General features: G+C 37.1%; 1 protein-coding gene across 1 annotated transcript in view; it reads left to right on the top strand.

The window, feature by feature from the left end:
• SCN11A (sodium voltage-gated channel alpha subunit 11) overlaps positions 1–22717 on the top strand; it is a 131540-nt gene that overhangs the window by 101576 nt on the left and 7247 nt on the right. The window contains exons 21-23 of the mRNA XM_069084573.1: positions 11135–11188; positions 15456–15593; positions 16939–17043. Of these exons, the coding sequence (XP_068940674.1) occupies positions 11135–11188; positions 15456–15593; positions 16939–17043 (297 nt within the window). The remainder of the gene's footprint in view (positions 1–11134; positions 11189–15455; positions 15594–16938; positions 17044–22717) is intronic.

Below are 22717 nucleotides of genomic sequence, written 5' to 3'. Positions count from 1 at the left end.
TTCAGGGTAACAAGGGACAAATAAATGAACATGGAGAGGGAAGGGGGTAGTAATGAATGACACAATCAGGAAAATTTCCACCATGGGGCAATATTTCTATTCTCTCTCACTCTAGGCATTGATACTTGTAGGAGTGAAGCACAACAGAAAGAAAGGGACTAGGAAACAAGATCTATGAGGCAATAATATAAGAACTATGTAAGAGGAACTAAAAACAACTAAAAAAACTTTAGGGATTTTAATTCTATGAGGAATATGGAAACTAAAGAAGGTGTACATGAGTATAAAGACTATAAATAAAAAAAATAGTCTAAGCAAGAGAAAATTGGAAGAGAGTGATGAAGCCAAAAGAGAAAGACATCTTTTTTTAAAAGAAAAAGTCCAGAAAATGAAAAATAAAACTAATCCAATTAAAATTTAAGGGCACAGGAAAAGAAATTCTGCTTAGTTGAGAGAGAAAATGAGTTAGGAAATAGATTACTAGGTTAAAAAAAGAAGGAAAGGGGAATAAATAAATGAGGATCCAAAACTAGGGAAAGGAGAGAAAAATAATTGGGGTCAAAACTTCAGGTCGAGTGGCAGCTAGGTGGCACAGTGAGTAGAGCACCAGCCCTGGAGTCAGGAGGACCTGAGTTCAAATCCGACCTCAGACACTTAACACTTACTAGCCGAGTGACCTTGAGCAAGTCACTTAACCCCAACTGCCCTCTCCCCCTCCAAATAAAACTTCAGGGTGAGGGGGAAAGAGTCTATTGGAAATAGGGTTTCCTTAAAGTAGATTAAGCAAAAATAATTGAAGAGGAAAGGCATAGAATGCCAATGAAAATTCCTAATTCAGGAAAAGCTAGTATTAGAGATCAATGGAGGAAAATTTAAACCAATAAAATGAGTCTGAGATAATTTCAGAAAACAAAACCCTATAATCTGTTGCACAAAAGGAACATAACTAAAAAGCCAAGACATGTACAGAATAAACATGAGGGACTGGAACCAAATTTATTATGCATTAGGCAAATAAAAAAATAGTTAGGACTTGCAGTCATACTATCAAAGCAAAAAAAAAATCACAACATAAACAAGGATCAACAAGGAAGCTAGAGTATACTGAAAGGAATCATAGATAACAAACAAATATCCAGATTAAACTGAAATACTCCCCAAAGCCTTAGCATCTAAATTCAAAGAGGAGTAATTAACTGAATTACAAGAAGACGTAGGAATTCAATAATAGCAGAAGACTTTAATGTCTCAGTTTTGGGCAAATCTAACAGAAAGATAAACAAAAGTGGAAATACAGAATTGAACAAATTGAAGGCTAGACAGAACTATATGACAGGATATCCTTTTTAAAATAAATTATTTTAATAGATGTTATAACAAATATTTATAATTTCCATACTATGTGGAAAGAAAAAATTCTCAAAAATGTAGAGGCTTAGCAGAAATCCAAACCATTTGGGAACAGAATAAAGAATACATCTTCTCTGTTGTTCTATATGCTACTGGCCTTGTCACAAGATTGCTTTCAGTGGATCTACAGACGAGGTAGGACACTTGTATTTAGTTACACGAAGCAGTCATTTTTTTCTTTTCTTATTTATTTGTGACACTTTGAGTTCCAAGTTGTCTCCTTCCAACCCTCCCAGTTCCACATTAAAGAAGGCCAGTATTTGATATAGCTACGTATTTGGGATCATATAATGCATACTTCCATATATCAATTCTTTCTTTAAAGATGGATAACATTTTCATTCACAAGTTGTTCATAGATGATTTGAATGATCTTATTATTTAGTATAGCTTAGTCATTCACATTCACTCTTTGAACACTATTGCTGTTACTGTTAAAATCTTCTCCTGGTTCTACTCATTTCACTCTGTATTATTTCTTTCTTTTTTTTTTCTTTTTGGAGGGGGGAAGGCAGGGCAATTGGGATTAAGTAATTTGCACAAGGTCACACGGCTAGTAAAGTGTTAAGTGTCTGAGGCTGGATTTTAGCTCAGGTCCTCCTGACTCCAGGGCCTGCGCTCTATTCACTTCGCCACTTAGCCACCCCCACTCTGCATTATTTCAAGCAAATCTTTCTATGCCTTTTTTTTTTTGCTTTTTGGAGGGCAATTGGGGTTAAGTGACTTGCCCAAGGTCACACGGTTAGTTTGTGTGTGTGTGTGTGTGTGTGTGTGTGTGTGTGTGTGTGTTAAGTGTCTGAGGCTGATTTAAACTCAGGTCTTCCTGACTCCAGGGCCGGTGCTCTATTCACTGGGCCACCTAGCCACCTTTTCTATGGTTTTCTAAAACCAAACCTGTTCATTTCTTGCAGCACAGTAGTATTCCATCAAATCATATGTCACTACTTTTTCAGTCATTCACCAATTAATGGGCATTGCCTTAATTTCCAAATTTTTTTTGCCACCACAGTTCTCACCACAAGAGACCTGATATAAATATTTTAGGACATGTAGGTTCTTTTCCTATTTCTCTGATCACCTTGGGAAACAAACCTAATAGTTGTTTTCCTGGGTCAAAGGGTATACACAGTTTTATAACTCTGGACATAATTCCGAATTGCTCTCCAAATGGTTGGATCAGTTTATAATTCCACTAATAGTGTATTTATTTTCCCAATATTTTTCACATCTCCTCCAGCATTTGTCATTTCCCCTACTATCATTTTAGTCAATTGGATAGTTATGAGATAGTACCTCAGAGTTGCTTTAATGCACATTTCTCTAATCAGCACTGATTTAGAACATTTTTATATGAATATATCTATATCTTTTATTTCTTCTTCCAAAAATTGCAGATTCATATCCTTTGACCAATTGTAAATTGGAGAATGACTCATATTCTTATAAAGTTGACTCATTTCTCTACATATTTGAGATATGAGCCCTTTATCTGAGAAACTGGTTATAAAATTCCCCCTCCTCATTTCCTGTTTTCCTTCTAATCTTGGCTTATGTTGGTTTTATTTATATAAAATCTTTTGAATTTATTGTAATCAAAATTGTCCATTTTACATCTAATAATGTTTATTAATAAATTCTTATCTTATTCCTTAAATCTGATAGGCGATACATTCCATGCTTCTCTAATTTACTTCCGATATCTCCCATTATATCTCGGTTATGTATCTATTGTGACCTTGCCTTGAGAAATGGCGCAAGATGAGGGTCAATACCTAGTTTATGCCATACTGCTTTACAGTTTTTCTGGCAATTTTCATGAAATAGAGAATTCTTATCCCCAAAGTTAGATATTTGTGTTTATTAAACATTAGGTTACTATAGTCATTTATTTATGTATTGTATACCTACTCTATTACATTGATCCACTATTCTATTTCTTAGTCAGTACCAGCTAGTTTTGATAATTACGACATTATAGCACAATTTAAAATCTGGTACTAGTAGGCCTTTATCTTTTACATTTTTATTAATTCTTTTAATATTCTTGACCTTTTGTTCTTCCAAATGAATTTGTCATTATTTTTGTCTATCTCTATAAAGTTTTTTTGGTGTTTAAGTGGGATGGCCCTGAATAAGTGGGTTAGTTTAAGTAGAATTATCATTTTTTATTATATTTGCTCAGCCTACCCATGAACAAGTATTATTTCTACAATTATTCAAATCTGCCTTTATTTGTATAAAAAGTGTCCTGTTTCATATTATCTATGTTATTTTAAATAATATATCTCTTCTTACAGGGTTTTGTGGGTAATATATAGAATTTATGATTTACATGGGTTTATTTTATGTCCTGCCACTTTGCTAAAGTTGTTTCAGCTAATTTTTATTTCAATCTCTAGGATTTTCCAAGTATAACATCCTATCATCTGCAAACAGACAGTTGTATTTTCTCATTGACCATTCTGATTCTTTTAATTTCTTTTTCTCCTTTTCTTGTCATTGCTAGCATTTCTAGTACAATATTGAATAATCATTGTGATAAGGGGCATGCTTCACTCTTGCTGTTATTGGGAAGGCTTCTAGCTTATGCCCATTGCAGTTAATGGTTTTAGGTAGATATTTCTTATCATTTGAAGGAAAATACATTTATAGCTATGATTTCTAATACTTCTAATGGGAATGAGGGTTGTATTTTGTCAAAAGCTTTTTCTGAAGTTATTGATATAATCATATGATTTTCATTGATTTTCTTATTCACATAGGGGTATATGGGGTGTTCAGGGTGTGAGGCCTTGCTGAACACTTTTCAGGACTGTTCATCTACTTGTGGTCTTGCCCAACTCTCACCTGTGGCTCCAAGAAATTGTATCAGGTTCAGTGGCCGTACCATGGTAAAATCATCTCAGGAGATGGACTAACCCATGCCGAGGTTGGTTAACAGGTCTCAAACCCATTGGTGAGGTAGGGGGATATCTACCCCAAGCTTGTGAAGACTACCTGGTGGAATAGGTGGATGAGAACAATTTATTGAAACAGTCATGAAAATAGCTTCAGAAGGCCTATGGAGATCTTAGAGATTGGTCAGACATCAAAGATGCCAAGGTTATTCACTATATCCTGAGTCATTGCCAGTTGTCTTGACTTGTTTTGCCACTGGACTTCAGTGACTCTGGAAGAGAGAGTGGGTCTGGCAACTTTGTGCATCTCTGAATCACTTAAATTCAGCTCATTAACAAATTAAGACATTACCTCATGATATCATTGGTCCTCCTTGAAAATGAAGGACAAACAAACAGCAATTAATTGTGTTAATAGTTTTCCTTATATTCCTGTTATAAATATCACTTGATCACATTATATAATCTTTGTGAAATATTGTTGTAGTCTCCTGAGTAGTGCTTTATTTAGGGTTTTTGAATCAATATTCATAAGTGAAATTGGTCTGTAATCTTTGCTTATCTTTCCAAATAATTTATTTAATATTGGAATTAGTTGATTTTTAAATGTTTGACAGAATTTACTTGTAAATTCATATGGTCCTGATGCTTTTTCTTAGGAAGCTCATTTATGGCAGTTTATATTTTTGTATTTTTACCATTTCACTTAGATTGTTAAATTTATTAGCATATAATTGGGCAAAATAGCTCCTAATAATTGCTCTAATTTCATCTTCATTAGTAATGTATTCACCCATTTAATTTTTTAAACTAGTGATTTGTTTTCCTTCTCTCTTTTTAAAAATCATATTAACCAAGGGCTTACATATTTTATTGTTTTTTAAATAAAACTAGTTCATAGTTTTATTTATTAATTCACTAGTTTTCTTACATTCAATTTTATTAATCTCACCTTTAATTTTCATAATTTCTAATTTGACCCTTCATTGTGAATTTTTAATTTGTTCTTTTCCTAGTTAAAAAAAAATTCATGCCCAATTCATTGATGTGCTCTTTCTCTACTTTATTGATGTAAGCATTTAAAGATATAAAATTTCCTCTGGTGGCCACTTTTCTCATATCCCATAAATTTTGGTATATTATCTCATTATTATAATTCTCTTTAATTATGTTATTATTTTTATGATTGTTCTTTGACTCATTCTTCAAGATTAGATTAGTTTGCAATTAATTTTTAATCTATGTTTCCATGGCCCTTTATTAAATGTAATTTTTATTGCATTATGAAAAATATCTGAAAAAGATTGAATATTTCTGCTTTCTTTATTTGACTATAAGATTTTTATACCTTAATATATAGTAAATTTTGCCATGTACCACTGAGAGAAAGGTATATTCCTTTCTATTCCCATTCAATTCTCTCCAGATGTCGATCATATCACGCTTATCTAAGAGTCTATTCATCTCTTTGACTTCTTTCTTATTTATTTTTGGGCTAGATTTATCTAGTTCCAAGAAGGAAAAGTTGAAGTTTCCCACTATTATGATTTTGCTGTCTATTTCTACTTGTAATTTATTTACCTTTTCCTTTACAAATCTGGATGCTATAATATTTGGTGCATCCATGTTTAGTATCGATATCACTTCATTTTCTATGGTACCTTTTTACATAATATAGTTTATTATATATTTTAATTATATTTTATCTTATCTCTTTTAATTAAATCTATTTTAGCTTTAATTTTGTCTGATATTATGACTGCTACCCCTGCTTTTTTTTGCCTCAATTGAAGCTTAATAAATTCTATTCCAATCCTTTATTTTTACTCATTTTTAAATGTGTTTCTTCTTTTTATTTTTTAAGCAATCAGGGTTAAGTAACTTGCTCAAGGTTACACGGCCAGGTGTTTCTGGGTGGGTGCTAAGTGTCTGAGCCCGGGATTCGATCTCCAGGTCTTCTCAACACTGGAGCCGGTGCTCTTACTCGCTGTGCTACCTGGCCGCCCCAAAATGTGTTTCTTGTAAACAACGTATTGTCATTTTCTGTTTTTTGATCTATTCTGCTATCTGTTGGGTGAGTTCATTCCATTCACATTCAGAGTTATAATTACTAATTATGTATTTACCTCCCTCCTATTTCTCCTCACTGTTTATGCTTCTCTCTCTTTTTTCACCCTATCCTTCCTCAGAAGTTTAGTTCACTTATGACCACTTCCTCCCTAATCAGCACAGTCATCTAAGAGTCTCTCCTTTATCTTATTCCCTTGCCTTCCTATTACACTGTAATGTAAGAAGACTTTTTTTCAAATGCTTTATTAACTTCTGATTTACATCATTCATTTCCGCCAGATTTTGAGTTATAAATTTTCTCCCCATTTTTCCCCTACCCACCGCCCCAAAATAGCAGTCACACAGGATATCCCCTCCTCCAATCTGCTCTCTCCCATATTTTCTCCCATATCCCTTTCGACTTTTCCAGTGGATCTGTAGGCCCCGGTGCCTGTATATCTTATTTCCCAATTACATGTAAAATAGTATTAATAATAGTACATATATTTGAATATTTGATTTTAAAACTTTGAATTCCAGATTCATTCCTTTCCTCCCTTGTCTCCCACCCTTACTGGGAAGATAAGCAGTTAAGTATAGGTTGTACATGTGTGGCTAATGCAAAACAATAACATAGTAGATATATTGTAAAAGACTGACTATATTTCCCTCCCTCCTATCCCACCTTCTACTTGTTCTATTCTCTACTTTGATCCCATCCCTTTTCACAAGTGGGTGCTCCCAACTTCTCTCTCCCCCAGCTTGCCCTCCCTTCCATCATTCCCCCTCTCATCCCCTTCCCCCCCTACTCTCCTGTAGGGTGAGATACCCTATTTAGTGTGTGTTTCATTCCCTCCCCGAGCCAAATTCAGTGAGAATAAGTTTGACCCATTCCCTTTTGCCTTCCTATTCTTCCCCTCCATTGTAACCATTTTCCCTTGCCTCTTCTATATGAGATAGTTTACCCCATTCTGTCTCTCCCCATCTCCTCTCATTATATTCCTCTCTCACCTCTTAATTTCACCTTTTAAGTATCATCCCTTCCTGTTAAATTGGTCCTATGCCCTCTATCTATGTATACCTTTAAACATGTATACATACATTCACATATGTATTCATATGCCCATATACCCTCATATATATATATATACATACATATATATATATATTCTGTCAACTACTGAGAAAAGTTTCATAAATTACAATTATTATTTTTCCATGTAGGAATGTTAATAGTTCAACTTTGATAAGTTCCTTATGATTTCTTTTCCCTGTTTACCTTCTCATGTTTCTCTTGCTTCTTGTATCTGAATGTCAAATTTTCTGTTCAACTCTGGTTTTTTCAGCAAGAATGCTTGAAAGTCCTCTATTCCACTGAATGACCATATTTTCCCCTGAAACATGATACTCAGTTTTGCTGGGTAGGTGACTCTTGGTTCTAATCCCAGCTCCTTTGACCTCTGGAATATCATATTCCAAGCCCTTTGATCCCTCAGTGTAGAAGCTGCCAGATCCTGGGTTATCCTGATTGTGTTTCCACAATACTCAAATTGTTTCTTCCTGGCTGCTTGTAATATTCTCTCCTTACTCTGGGAATTCCAGAACCTGGCTATAATATTCCTAGGACTTTTCTTTTGGGGATCTTTTTCAGGAGGTGATTGGTGGATTCTTTCAACCTCTATTTTGCTCTCTGGTTCTAAAACATTAGGGCGGTTTTCTTTGAGAACTTCCTGGAGGATGATTTCTAGGTTCTTACTTTGATCATGGCTTTCAGGTAGTCCAATAATTTTTAAATTATCTCTCCTGGATCTATTTTCCAGGTCAGTATTTTTTTCCCATGAGATATTTCACCTTGTCTTCTATTCTTTCATGTGTTTGGATCTGTTTAACAGCATCTTGATTTCTCATAAAGTCATTAGCTTCCATTTGCTCCAATCTAATTCTGAAGCAATGATTCTCCTCACTGAGCTTTTGAGATTCTTTTTCCATCTGGCAAATTTGGCTTTTTAAGGCATTCTTCTCCTCATTGGCTTTTTGAACCTCTTTTGCCATTTGAGTTAGTCTATTTTTTAAGGTAGTATTTTCCTCAGTCAGGCTGTTGACTCTCATTTTGTAATTTTCTTGCATTGTTCTCATTTCTCTTCCCAATTTTTCCTCCACTTCTCTTATCTGCTTCTTAAGGTCCTCTATGGCCTGTAACCAGCTCATATTTTCCTTTGAAGCTTTTGGTGCAAAAGTTCTGACTTCACTGTCTTCCTCCTGTTCCATGCTTTGCTATTTTTGGCCCCAAAATAGGAGTCTAATGTTGGAATCTTGTGTTTGGTTTGTTTCCTTTGCCTGGTCATGTAGCCCCTCAGTCACTTGACCCCTGGGTTTTTTGCCACAGTAGGACTCTGCCATCAGATAGGGGAGCTTTCGTCCCAAACGCTGGGGTTTTCTCAGCTGCCAGAGGTATTAGATGGGTGCCCTCTCTGAGGTCTCCACATGCTCTGGCAAGCTGGACACACACCCCAGGACCTCCACCCTAGACTGCAATTCAGATCCAAGCGGGTTAAAACAAGAGCAATTACCCCTCAGACTGGTGCTTGGTCCCCCTACACTCTGCAGGCCAGGAGCTGAAGCTGCCACGTGGCTCAGGCTGGCTGTGCCTGCGTCTCAGCAGCTTCTAGCCCCGGGGGTAAAAGCCACGCACCCCCACTTACTGGGTCCCAAAGTCCAGACTGCACTGGCCTCTCACTTTGTCCTTCGCATCTATTTGTTGATAAATCTGGAAAACGGCCACAGCTGCTGCTGATCTGTAGTCCCTCTGGTCGGCGGCTGGTCAGGCCCACCCTGGGGCTAAAGCCTTGGAATGGGGTTGGGCTGGGCTCACAGAGCACTGCTCTGGCCAATTCCTGCCAGCCTGCTGGGCTGTCCTCAGCAGGAGGTTAGCTGCTCTGTGTCATTTTGTGGGTTCTGTGGCTCCAAAGTTTGTTGAGAGTCCCCCTTTTACATGGATTGGGGAAGGTGGAAGCTGGAGCCTCAGGGAGGTCCACCATCTTGACTCCACCCTCAGTGTTTCCTTTTCTATTGTCTGAGGATCTCCTACCTAGTGGGTCTGAGTCTGCTATAACAGGGAGCCCCATACAGATGAAATTAAGATGCTTTGGTCAATGTTTAAAGCATTCCAACAATCTGATCTCCAAGAATCCAGGACCAAAATGTTATGTGGCTTAGAGCAATACGACACTTCAGGTAAATTAGGCATCCTTTGACATCAGTTATTAATAATCTAGATATGAATAGTCCAATGTCTTCCTCAACGAGAATGGTCAGTATGGAAAGACCACTCTGCTTCCTGTGGAAATTTTCACCTGATAGGCAATCCTTTTGCCTTCTCAGATTAGACATCTGGGAGCCCAGGGCTGATGGGCAGTAGGACCCATTACATACGGGTGACACTTTAACAATCTTTGGATGATTCTTCCTCATTATATTTCACCACTGTGACTACTAATAGGGAGCCCCAGTCAATGAAGTGTAGCCTCTTCCTGGATTCCTGTTCTTGAGCTTCTGCTATCTCTCTATGGAGCCTCATTACCATTTTATGCAGGGTATCAGCGCAGGGAGTACATGATACCCAACCCCATCCTCTTTGGAGAACTATTCTCTCCATACATTGCACTTCATACTAGATGGTCATGTAACACTCACACTTTGCAAATGGTAGGGATTTTTTTGGGTGTGAATTACTGTCTTGATGGAGGGTGAGATTTGAGGGGTGTCAGGTCCAAGCCTATGTTCTGGACCCACAAGGATACAACAGCCTATGTACATCACATGGGCTAGTAGTACTTGGACTTGCCCCTAATCCTTTGTCTTCACTTAGTTCTCTCCCATGACCTTTCCAGGACCCTTCCCCCCCTTTTTTCTTAGCTGGAGTCAATGTCTCTGTTATCAAGTTCTTTTCTGAGTATAAAGCCTTTTCCTCGGCAGTCTGTGGAGCTCTTGGGAAATTCTCTCATCCTTATCATACTGTTTTTGGTTTGTTTGCCTCTTCTTCACCATTCTCAGTTTCCTTCCCAGTCTCTAGAATGTTGAATCCTGAAGCTGGGAAGGTTTTTTTAGCCACTTGTCTGTTTTCTTCAAAGATCTCTTCCTTCTTTGCCAACTTGCTCCTGATCTCTACAATTTCTTCCCCTGTCTTATTCCTTGACTCCTTCAGGGCCTTGATTTGGAGAAACAGGGAATGTTTAGTTGGAAAAAAAGAAATCATTAATGATCAAACAGCTGTGTTTGAGTATTTGAAGGGCTGTATTGTTGAAATGGCAATGGGCTTGGACTGTTTGGTTCTAGATGGTAGGACCAGCTGCAATAAGTAGTAGCCGTAAAAGGTCAATATAGGCTTGACATTGGGAGATACTTCCTAACACTACAGCCCATCCAAAATAATGTTGATCTGCTTGGGGAAGTTATGGGATCCCCTCTTTGGAGATATTCAAACAAAGGCTAGATGACCACCACTCAGGAATTTCTAGTAGGGATTTCTTTCATGTATGGGTTGAAATATATGGTTACTGAGGTCTTGTCCAATGGTCAAATTCTATGATTTTTGTTCTTGAAGTTTTCCTTTAATTTGAATTATAAACACTTCAAGGCTCAAGGTGTTTTCTATACTCTGATTTCTTATAGTCCCTTGTGCTTGTGATGAGTGTATAATAATTTCAATTGATATTGTTTATATTTCATTCCTGGAAAAATACTGTATACCAATGTTTGCTTTTGTTCTTTTGCTCCAGGCTACTTTCAAAGGTTGGATGGAAATTATGTATGCTGCTGTAGATTCCAGAGGGGTAAGTTGGAGACACTGGGTCGATTTCTGGGTTATTTGCAAGTAACTAGGTAAGCTCAATATGGTGTACTGGATCATATTGGGGGGAAACATGTTGCTACAACCAGAGAGGTAGGTCAATGTTTGGCAGTCTAAAATACCCATAAGGGAGGAAATCTAATCCAGTAAAAGTGGGTAGCCAGCATAAGTGTTTCCTTGGCTATCTGATTTGGGGGCTTGATGCTGGGAAACTTGATGTCAGGAAGAGAGCTTTAAATATTTCCAGTGCTAGAAATCAGAAAGATGGAATATTTCCCCCTTAATCTCTTCCTTCTTGTTTAGCCATAGAGTCATAGATACTGAGGGTTCAATTAAATGAGCTCATGCCCCAGGAGGACAGAGAGATAAAACTAGTAAAACTTATAAAGCCCCAGAACTAGCTCTGAAAGCAGCAGCACAAAAAAGCCAGAAGCTGGGGACAGTGCCTCCCCACTTCCAGGTGATCAGAGCCCAACTTCAACATAACATTCAGAGTCAAGAAATGTTAGAAAAATGAGAAAACAACAACAACAAAAACTTGACCATAAAGAGCTACAATGGTGGCAGGGAAGATCAAGACATAAACTCTTAAGAAGACAATAATAACGAAACAACTATAGGCATAACCTTGAAGAAAAATGCTAATTGATCCTAAATTCAACAAGAATTCTTGTAAGAGGGGCAGCTAGGTGACACAGTGAATAGAGCAACAGCTCTGGAGTCAGGAGGGCCTAAGTTCAAATCCAGCCTCAGGCACTTGACACACTTACTAGCTGTTTGACCTTGGGTAAGTCACTTAATCCCAATTGCCTTGCCTTCCCCCCTCCAAAAAAAGAAAAAAGAAGGAAAAAAATTCCTGTAAGAGTCAAAGAAAAATACGAGAAGTAGAAGAAAAATTGGAAAAAGAAATGAGAGTGATACAAGAAAATCATGAAAACAATATTAACAGCTTAATAAAAGAGGCAAAAAATATTCTGAAGGAAATAATACCTTAAAAACCAGAACTGGTATAATGGTCAAAGAGGCACAAACATTCACTGAAGAAAATAAATCCTTAAAAAGCAGAATAAAACAAATGAAAAAAGAAATACAAAAGTTCACTAAAAAACCAATTCCTTAAAAATTAGAATTGGGCAAGTGGAAGCTTGTCCATGAGACATTAAGAGACAATAAAACAAACTCTAAAGAATTTTTTAAAAATGGGAAATATCTCATTGGAAAAACAACTGACCAAGAAAACAAATCGAGAAGAAATAGGTTAAGAATTAATGAACTGGGGCGGCCAAGTAGCACAGCAAGTAAGAGCACTGGCTCCACTATCAGGATGACCTGGAGATCGAATTCCGGGCTCAGACACTTAGCACCCATCCAGAAACACCTGGCCGTGTAACCTTGAGCAAGTTACTTAACCCTGATTGCTTAAAAAAAAAAGAATTAATGAACTACTTGAAAGTCATGATTTTTAAAAAAGCCTAGACATAACATTTCAAGAAATTATCAAGGAAAACTGCCCTGATAATATCCTGGATGCAAAGGGTAAAATAGAAATGGAAAGAATCCACCAATCACCTCCTAAAAGAGATCCCAAAATGAAAACTCCCAGAAATATAGTCAAATTCCAGAGTGCCCAGGTCAAGGAGAAAATATTTCAAGCCATCCAAAAGAAACAAGTCAGTCAGAAACAAACCACAGTCAGGATCATACAGGATTTATCAGTTTTCATGTTAAAGGAGTGGAGGGTTTGGAATATGATATTCTCAAAGAGAAAGAAGCTAGGATTACAACCAAGAATAACCTACCCAGCAAAATGAAGTGTAATCCTTTAGGGGAAAGTGGATATTTAATGAAATAGAAGACTTTCAAGTATTTTTCATGAAAAGAACAGAATTGAGTAGAAAAATTAACATTCAAAAAGAATACTCAAGCATACAAAGGTGAATTTAGAAGAGTAATCATGAGAGGCTCAATAAAGTTAAGCTGCTTACATTCTTATGTGGGAAGGTGATACATGAAACTCCTAAGAACTTTATCATTATTAGGGAAGTTAGAAGGAGCCTGTATAGACAGAGGGCATGAGTGTTTGTTTGTTTTTTTTGTCTTTTTGGAGAGAGGAGGGCAGGGCAATTGGGATTAAGTGACTTGCCCAAGGTCACACAGCTAGTAAGTGTTAAATGTCTCAGACTGGATTTGAGCTCAGGTCCTCCTGATTCCAGGGCCAGTGCTCTGTTCACTGCAGCACCTAGCTACCCCAATGAGGGTCTTTAAAAAAAATAAAAGAGTGAGAAAGAGGGATACATAGGAAGAAGGGGGAAGGGAGAAGCAGAATATAGAAAATTTTCTCATATAAAAGAAGCACACAAGGAAGAACTTTTATAGTAGAGAGGAAAATGATGCAGTAGGCTATGATTAAACCTCACTGTCATTGGAATTGGTTAAAAGAGAAAAGAATACATATATATATATATATGTATAGATAGATAGATAGAGATATAGATATACACACATACATACTCAGTTGGATATAGAAATCTATAGGGAAATAGGAAGGAAAGGGAATAAGATATATGAGGGGGTAAGGGAGGGAGTGAAGGAGAGAGGGAGAGTGAGAGAGAAAGAGACAGAGAAAGAGGGGAGAGAGAGAAAGAAAGAGAGACAGAGACAGAGAGAGACAGAGAAAGAAAGAGAGAGAATGAGAGAGAGAAGGATAAACAGAAGAAAATGGGATGGAGAATAATACTGTGTATTCATAACTGAGAATATGAATAGGATGAACTCACCCATGAAACAGGAGAAGACAGCAGAATGGATTAGAAGCCCGAATTCAACAATATGTTGTGTATGAGACACACTTGAAACAGAAAGACACATAGAGAGTTAAAACAAAGGACTGGAAAAACAAAAAACAAAAACCCTCACAGGGTGGCCAGGTGGCACAGTGAGTAGAGAGCCTGCCCTGGAGTCAGGAGGACCTGAGTTCAGATCCAGCCTCAGACACTTAAACACACACACCCACACACAGTAGCCATGTGACCTTGGGCAAGTTACTTTGCCCCAATTTCCCTAAAAAAATAAACAAAAAACAAAAAAGCAAATAAAATAAAGGGTTGGAAAATCTAATTTGCTTCATCTGAAGTAAAAAAAAAGGGGTAGCAGTCATGATCTTAGACAAAGCAAAAGTCAAAATAGAGCCAATTAAAAGAGATAAGCAGGGAAATTATACTTTGCTAAAAGGTACCACAGACAATGAAATAATATAAAAAATTTTAAGGGAAAATTTCTCTGATAAAGGCCTTATTTCTCATGTAGGGAACTGAGTCAAATTTATAAAAATAATAGCCAGTTCCTAATTGATAAATGATCAAAATATATCAACAAGCCGTTTTCAGAAAAAGAAATCAAAGCTGTCTATAGTCATATGAAAGATGCTCTAAATCACTATTGATTAAAGAAATGCAGATTAAACAACTCTGAGGTACCACCTCACACCTCTCAGAAATGAAAAATGATGGAGGAGATGAGGGAAAATAGGTAGACTAATAAACTTGGAGCTGTGAACTGGTCTAATCATTCTACAGAACAATTTGGAACTATGTCCAAAGAGTGATAACACTATGAATATCCTTTGACCCAGCAATACCACTACTATGTCTGTACCCCAAAGAGATTAAAGAAAAAGTAAAATGGCATATATGTGCAAAAATGCTCATAGCAGCTCTTTTTGTGCTGGCAAAAAACTGGAAATTGAGGGGATACTCATCAGTTGGAGAACAGTTGAATGAGTTGTAGTTTATGATAGTGATGGAGTACTATTATACAATAAGAAACAACAAGGAATAGTTTCAAGGGAAAAAAACATGATAAGACTTCTATGAATTAATGCAAGGGCCTGAAGATCATTGTGCACAGTACTAGGGATGTTGTAATGAGATCAACTGTGAAAGACTTGGCTTCTCGGATCAATACAGTGATCGACAACAATTCCAACTGAGTCATGATGAAAAAATGCTATCTCCAGAGAGAACTGATGAACTCTGAGGGCAAACTGAAGTATAATTTTTTTGCTTTATTTTTCTGGCTTTTTTGTGATACGGCTAATAGGGAAATATTTTGCAAATTTTCACAAGTAAGCTGCAATTGCTGTGACACTACTTGTTTTAACTGAGATATTAAGAATATCTTGAATAAGATAATAAGAATGAAAATATATCTTTCCCTTGTGATTTTTTTCTTCTGTGTTTTCACCCCCATAGGAAGATGAACAGCCCGCATTTGAGTACAATATGATTGCATATCTCTACTTCGTTGTTTTTATAATTTTTGGTTCATTCTTCACACTGAATCTTTTTATTGGTGTAATCATTGACAACTTTAACCAACAGCAAAAAAAGATAAGTAACCTGAATGGATAAGTATCCTGGCTTGTTCTGTACCTTTTGCAGAGAGAAGGTCCTCGTCTCCAGGGCTAGGGAAAAGCATAAGCATTCCTTAATCAGGATGTGAAAACTGCTACTGTGCTACTGGCAGCTTGGCATATCAAGAGCCAGCTTTCGAGCTAGAAAAGCCTAGGATTCATGACCTTCCTCTACCACACACTGGCTGTGTGACTCTGAGTGAGTCACTTAATATCTCAATACTCTGGGCAACTTTTAAAACTCTAAGTTACAAAGAAGGTGGTGACCTGCTTTGGCAGAGGGAGTTACCTCTTCCAGGAGGTCCCCGGTAACAATGACAGCAAAGTTTGGGTTCCTGGGCCCATTAGTCTAGTCATTGTATCACATGGGATTTAATGTCACAAATGAATAATGTCACAATGTCATAAAACCCATATTTCCATGCTGTGGAGAAGAAAATTTCTGGACTTAAAAAATTTACATTGATACTGTTGGAAAGTGGCCTTTGCTGCATCCCCTTAAGTGTTTTGCCCTAGATGGCTGCCTGTCTGTCTTACCTTCTCTTAGTCCTGGGTTTGCTCACTACCATGCCCAAAGATCACCAATGATGTCTGTGGTGCCATCCTAGGCGCTTTCTATGGATTATCATGAATGGAGGGCATTAAGGAGTCCCCATACGAGTGACAGCTAAGCCTATGCTACCTCTCTCCTAGAAAAGGGTTCAAATTGTCCCCTTCCACTAATAAGGAGGCTAGTAAATGTATGGGTCTGGATTTGAACTCAGGTCCTCGTGAAGGCCAGGGCTGGTACTCTATCCACTGCACCATCTAGTTGCCCCACAGTCTCTTGACCTAGCTGTTCCAAGAGTATTTTTGAGTCTTAGAACTCTCCTCTTGCTAATGATGGTCATTTTAGGAGATTCCAAGGTTCCCTTACTTGCCTCTGGGAATGTTTATTCATCTTAATTGTCAAGGAACAAGTTAATTGCAAACCTGTACAAAGTCAGTTAGTCCATCTTCCTGTTTTCATGGAGGTTTTAAAACATTAAAATAGATTATGATCTTCTTTAGATTTTAATAAAGGTATGGTAAAGAATTTGAAAAAGATTACTTTCTTCCCCTAAGATAGGCCTGACTACCAGAAATGTCATCCTCATATCTATTAAGTACCATAGGTGTAATTTTTATTGTTCTATCCTCAGTAAAGATGAAAATCAGCTATTAACCAATAAACTTCTGTCTTCTAGTCTCTGTCATGTGGCTTTTAGGGGCGTTGATAAAAATTATAGAAATGGTCTCCCATACTGCACACAGGATGGAATAACAATGTCTTTCCAATGTACTTAGGAGGCCAAGATATCTTCATGACAGAGGAGCAGAAAAAATATTACAATGCAATGAAAAAACTGGGATCAAAGAAACCCCAAAAACCTGTTCCAAGACCTTTGGTGAGATCAACTGAGTTGTAAATATACATACTATAGATAGAGGACAAAATGAAATTTATGAAATGCTGTGGTTTCTTTCTAAGACACCTCCTTCACTACTTCAATATCCATAAGCTGGTAGACATGGGCCCTCTTTCCCTTGATGTAGATTATAATGACCCTGTTGCAATTTGGTGGGTGGTCTTTGAGAATTGTTGTGGATGAAAAGCTAACCTAAACCAAGATGAATTAGCTTCTGCTTGTCACAAAGCCTGGTTCTGGCCTATACCTGGTAGAGCCTGGGGGAGCTGGCATTCTGCTGACCTGGTAGAAGTCAAAGGTACCTCCATCACACTGTGAAGCATCACAGCAGGGCTTTAGCCAAGGGTGAAGGAATGCAGTTTTAAAAAATATTTTTTTTATTATTATGAACTTAACAAACAAAAGCTTTTCATAAATACAAAGCAAAACAGAAAAACATGAAACACAAATCTCTCTTACATACAGCTTGCTTTTATTTTTTAAATATACATTAAATTTAAAATGGTAGGTCTAACTTTCTTCTTTATATCCCCTTATGAACTTCCTTCTGCTTTCTTCTCTGTATTTCAAAAAATGTTCCATTAACCCTCTTTACTTTCTCTTCTTTTTTATATTGTTATTACTAACTTTCTATACCCCCCAAATTCTCCCTTTTCCCCAAGTCTATTATAATATATAATATATATATATAAAACACATGTATATATAATATTTTATATATGTGTATACGTGAAAATAAAATGTATATATATAAGCATATACACATATATGTGCGAGCCAAACAAATCTCCAGATTAGCTCTGCCTGTGAATGTGTGTGTCCTGATGCACCTCTAGTCCATCACTCTCCTGCCAAGAGGTGGAAAACTCACTTAATCATCAGTCTTCTGGAGTTGTGGTTGGTCATTGCATTGGCATCATTCTTCAGTCTTTCACAGTTGTTTTCTTTGACAATGTCATTATTATTGTATAAATTGTTCTATTGCTTCTGCTTATTTCAGTCTGTATCAATGTGTGTAAATCCAACCTGGTTTCTCTAAATCCATCTCCTATCATTATTTCTCATAGATCAATAAAATTTTATTGCATTCATATACTATAGTTTCTATAGTCATCCCCCAATTGATCTATGACAGACTTTGTTCCCAGTTCTTTGCTACGATGAAAAGTGCTGCTATAAACACTTTTGTGTATAGGAGTTCTTCCCTTCTTTCTCTGATTTCTTTGGGGTTAAATGTTATCACTGGGTCAATGGGAATGAGCAATTTAGTGACTTTTGAGGCACAGGAGCAACCTGTTCTCCATTATTTTCCTGTGCCACAATTTGTGTGTTTGGACCAATTTATAACCCCATCAATAGTGTATCCATGTGCCTGTCCTCATACAGCCCTCTCCAGCAATAACCATTTTCCTTTTTGGTTATATTTGCCAATCTGATATGTATGATGTGGAATCTGGGTTGGTTTAACTCATGTTTCTCTTATTGTGAGTGATTTGAATCATTTTTTTTGCATGGTTTTTCATCCCTTGATTTTCTCTTATATAGAATCCCTTCACCATTCATCTGTTGAATCTTGTTCTCTATATTTTAGACACTTCCTTTTATATCTGACCTTCTTTCTTACCTCGAATGTACTCCCTCCTCACCTCTCCCTCATGGAATCATTCTCTTCTTTCAAGAAATAGCTCGAGCATTTATTCATATCACCCCAACTTCAAGTATACTCCCTCCCAAACTATCTTATATTTACCTAACTTCTCTTTATATTTGTTCTCCTTATATTTATGCTGTGTATACTTATGCATGCCAACCCCAGTGGAACATAAGCTCCTTTGGTTTGCTTCATTCTTTTTATTTATACCTCTGTGTCCTCTCCTCTCAGTTTTAACCATTCTGCAGTCTGGCTTCTGATCTCATCATTCAAGCAAAACTACTCTTTCCAAAGTTACCTGTCATCTCTTAATTGCCATTTCTGGGGGTCTTTATTCAATCCACATACTTCTGGACCTCTCTACAGTTTTTGGCACTGTTGATCACTCTCTCCTCCTGTATAATCTCTTCTCTCTGGGTTTTCAAGACATCGATATCTTCTGGTACTCCTCCTGTCTTGTTGGACTGCTCCTTCTCAGTTTTCTTTGCTGGATATTCCTTCAAATTATGCTAATGTTTTATTGAATATCTCTAATATTCATTAGAGATACTGATCTATAGTTTTCTTTCTCTGATTTATCTCTCCATAGTTATCTCACCTCAAGGGCTAATTGGTGGGGGTAGAGAAGGAGCAGCAATGTAAAATATAATCTATTTCAAATTACAGACAGAGATAAATTCACAAGTGTTATACTCTTATAATGAACTCTTTTTTGGTCTATAATCTTTAAAATAAAAGGTTTTGAACATGAAAGTTGAACTTGTATAAAGTCTAGGCAGCAATTTATTTTTCAAAGATGGTTTAGCCCATAGTTATAAATTCTATCTTTTTGTGTTCCACAGTGTATGGCACATAATAGATACTTAATAAATGTTTGTCACTTGATTGATTAAATGATACTCAAGAAATGGTGATAAATGACATTTATGAACTTGTTCTATATAAGTTGTCTTAAATTATAACCTAGTTGCATTCACTTTTTCTATTTAATGCATTTGTTTCTTTAATCATCCATTCATACAATTGTTGAATAAATTAGAGTAAAATAGGTAGAGTATTAATTTTTAATATTAATGTAACACCAGGGAGCCTGCATCACATTTAGGATTCCAGAAAGTAATTTCAGGTTTAAGTCATTTTAGGGGACAGTATACATGAAGTCTCCAACAATGTAGTTCTTTTATTAAATCAATTTGATGGTGCATTAGTTCAAAGAAGAACTATATACTCAAACATTACAATGAAATAAAAGGCAAGAAAGATGTTGTCCATACTCATAAATGTATGTTTTCCCCTATGTGGCCACACTGACCCTAGAAGAGAAGACACAAATGTCATGAATGTGAATGGCCAGAGGACACACACAGGAAGGTAACACACTAAAAAAAACCACTCTTGGCTAGGCTGATTCATGTTTCAAGTCACCAATGATATCTTAATTGCTAAGTCTATTTGAATGACCTCATTCTTCATCCTTCTTGACTGTTCTTCAGCATCTGACACCTCTGACCACCCTATCCTCCTAAATTCTCTTTCCTTACTGGGTTTTTGTGACATTACTCTCCCTTAGTTCTCCTTAAAAATGCTGCTGTTTTAAACTTTTCTTCCTTCAGTCAATTTTTGTAAAGGTATTGAGTGGTGCTGAGATATATGGATTTTCTTTAATACTCCATTCCAAAAGACCAAAATTATTTCAGATCTAACTTCCATAAACTTTGTTCAGTTATATATTTTCCTCTTTTTTTAAAAATTATTTTTTGAATTTATTCAGCTCTGAGAAAGGAACATTAAAGTCTTTAATAATTATTGTGTTACTCTCTACATCTTTTTATCAATTCAGTTAACTTTACCTTTATGAATTTGGATTTTATGCCATTGTACATTTACATCTTTAGTATTAATATTATTTCAGTGTCTAAAATACATTTGAGCATGAAGTGGTTTCTTTGTTAATTCTCTTGAAATTGTCAGTGTGTTTGCTTGCCTGTTATTATGGCTGCAACTCCTTTTTTCAAATCACCTTTTATAAAAATTGATTTTGTTTCCTCCTCTTGTTTTCAACCTGCATTTTTATTTTTAGATTCTTTGTGTAGCAAATTTTTGAGTTTTTTCTTACCCATTATTCCACTCTCTTTAATTAATTATATTGTTAACCTGTTCACATTTAAAATTTTGATTGTTAGACCTGTAAATTCCTCAAATTTACTTAAATTGATACTTCATCTTTCTTCTTATGTATTCATTTATCTACTTGCCCTCTCTTTAGACCTATGTCCTTCCCTTCCCAACTAAGTGAGTGGTTCAAAATTTTTATCCAATTTCTCAGTTTAGGCCACAATCTTCTGTAGTATCTTTGATCTGGTCAGACCAGTGTGTTATAGATAGGGTTAGAGGTCTGAGTTCTAGTAGGAATGCAATAAGAGGTTAGCTACAGAAATTGGGATTAGAGTTAGGGTTCCAATGGACTAGGCATATGGTAGGGTTAGAGTTAGTGGTTTGATAAGTTACAAATATAGTAGAGTCAGAATTGGGGGTGTGGTTCCTGGTAATGTTTCTGGCTTCCAGGTTTTGGAGGGGCATTGATAAACTGGAGACCATCCAGAGGAAAGCAACCAGGATGGCAAGAAACTTTGAGCATATGTCAAACAAGGATTGGATAATGGACTTGGGGAAGTTTAGCCTGGAGGAAAGCAGGGCAGTGATAAAGGTGTGCGTGCACACCAGTGTGGAGCCCAGAAGTACTGGGCGTTGGTATAAGCCAAAGAAACAGTCAAGCAGGTGAAGTGTGATCCCTAATAGCAGCTCAGTGGTTAGTGATGCTTTTAAATCCTTGTTGTTGTATAGTCATTCAGGCAGGCCTGACTCTTGATTCTGTATGGGGTTTTCTTGGCAAAGGTACTGGAGCCATTTGCCATTTCCTTCTCCAGTAGATTAAGGCAAGTCAAGGTTAAGTGACTTGCCCAGGGATGCACAGCTAGGAAGTGTGTGAGGCCAGATTCTAAACCTTACCCTAGCCCTTTGCTTGCTGGAGCCAGAACCCGATGATCCCTCCCCACGTTACAAACAATGTAGCATCCAAGAGTCATGGCTTACTTCCTTCTCTGAGAGAGCTCATGGCAACAAGGGGTAGTTATTTAAGGTGGTTTGCTTTCTGATGATGGGGGAGGTACAACTGTTTACCCCACCTCCATGGGAAAAGGAGACTGGTCCCGAGCAGAGGCTGCTAACAGTCAGGAGAGAGTATGTTCCAGGCATGGGGAATGATGAGTGCAACTGTGCTGGAAAGAGATGTGTGAGCAAGAGCAGCAAAGCTAGTTTGTCTAGACAGTAGAGCATAGGAGAGGGGGAATATATAGTGAGGCTGGAAGGGAGTTTGGGGCCCAGTTGTCAAAGGCTTTAAAAGTCAAACAGAGAAGTTTGTATTCATCTTAGAGGCAGCAGATATCCATTGGAGCTGATTGAGTTGAGGAATGGCCTGGTCAGACTTATGCTTCAGGAAAATCATTTGAGCAGTAGCATGGAGGAAGGAATGGAATGGAGATAGACTTGGGAAAGAAAGACCAATTAAGAGGTAGTTTCAATAGTCCAGGAAAGAGATGATGAGGGCCTGAACTATGATGGAAAGAAGGGGAGAGATGGCAGACATGGTGTGGAGGTGGAAATGGCAATGTTTACAGATGACTGGATATGTGGGGTGAAGGAAAATGAGGAGTCAAGGGTGGTGCCAAGGTTACAAACTTGGGATATGGTAAGCATTGGTGGTGAATTTGACATAAAAAGTGAAGTTTGGTACAGGGAGGAGTCTGGAAAGAAAGATGGGTCATCTTGTGGGCATGTTGAATTTGAAATATCTACAGAACATGTAGGCCAGTCGTTTGGTATGATAAAAAGGAGCCTGACAGGAAGAAGAGGCATTTAAAGGTGTAGGGTCTGACTAGGTTTTGTAAAAACAAGACAAAAAATAGTAATAAAGGAATAGAGAATGCATGCTGGGTTTGGGGG

The sequence above is a fragment of the Petaurus breviceps genome, unplaced genomic scaffold (assembly GCF_028583685.1).
Source record: "Petaurus breviceps papuanus isolate PSGF00001 unplaced genomic scaffold, PetGlider_PUasm1.0 174, whole genome shotgun sequence".
Classification (NCBI taxonomy): domain Eukaryota; kingdom Metazoa; phylum Chordata; class Mammalia; order Diprotodontia; family Petauridae; genus Petaurus; species Petaurus breviceps.
Note: the sequence above shows the minus strand (reverse complement) of the source record. Positions and strands in the feature narration are given on the sequence as shown.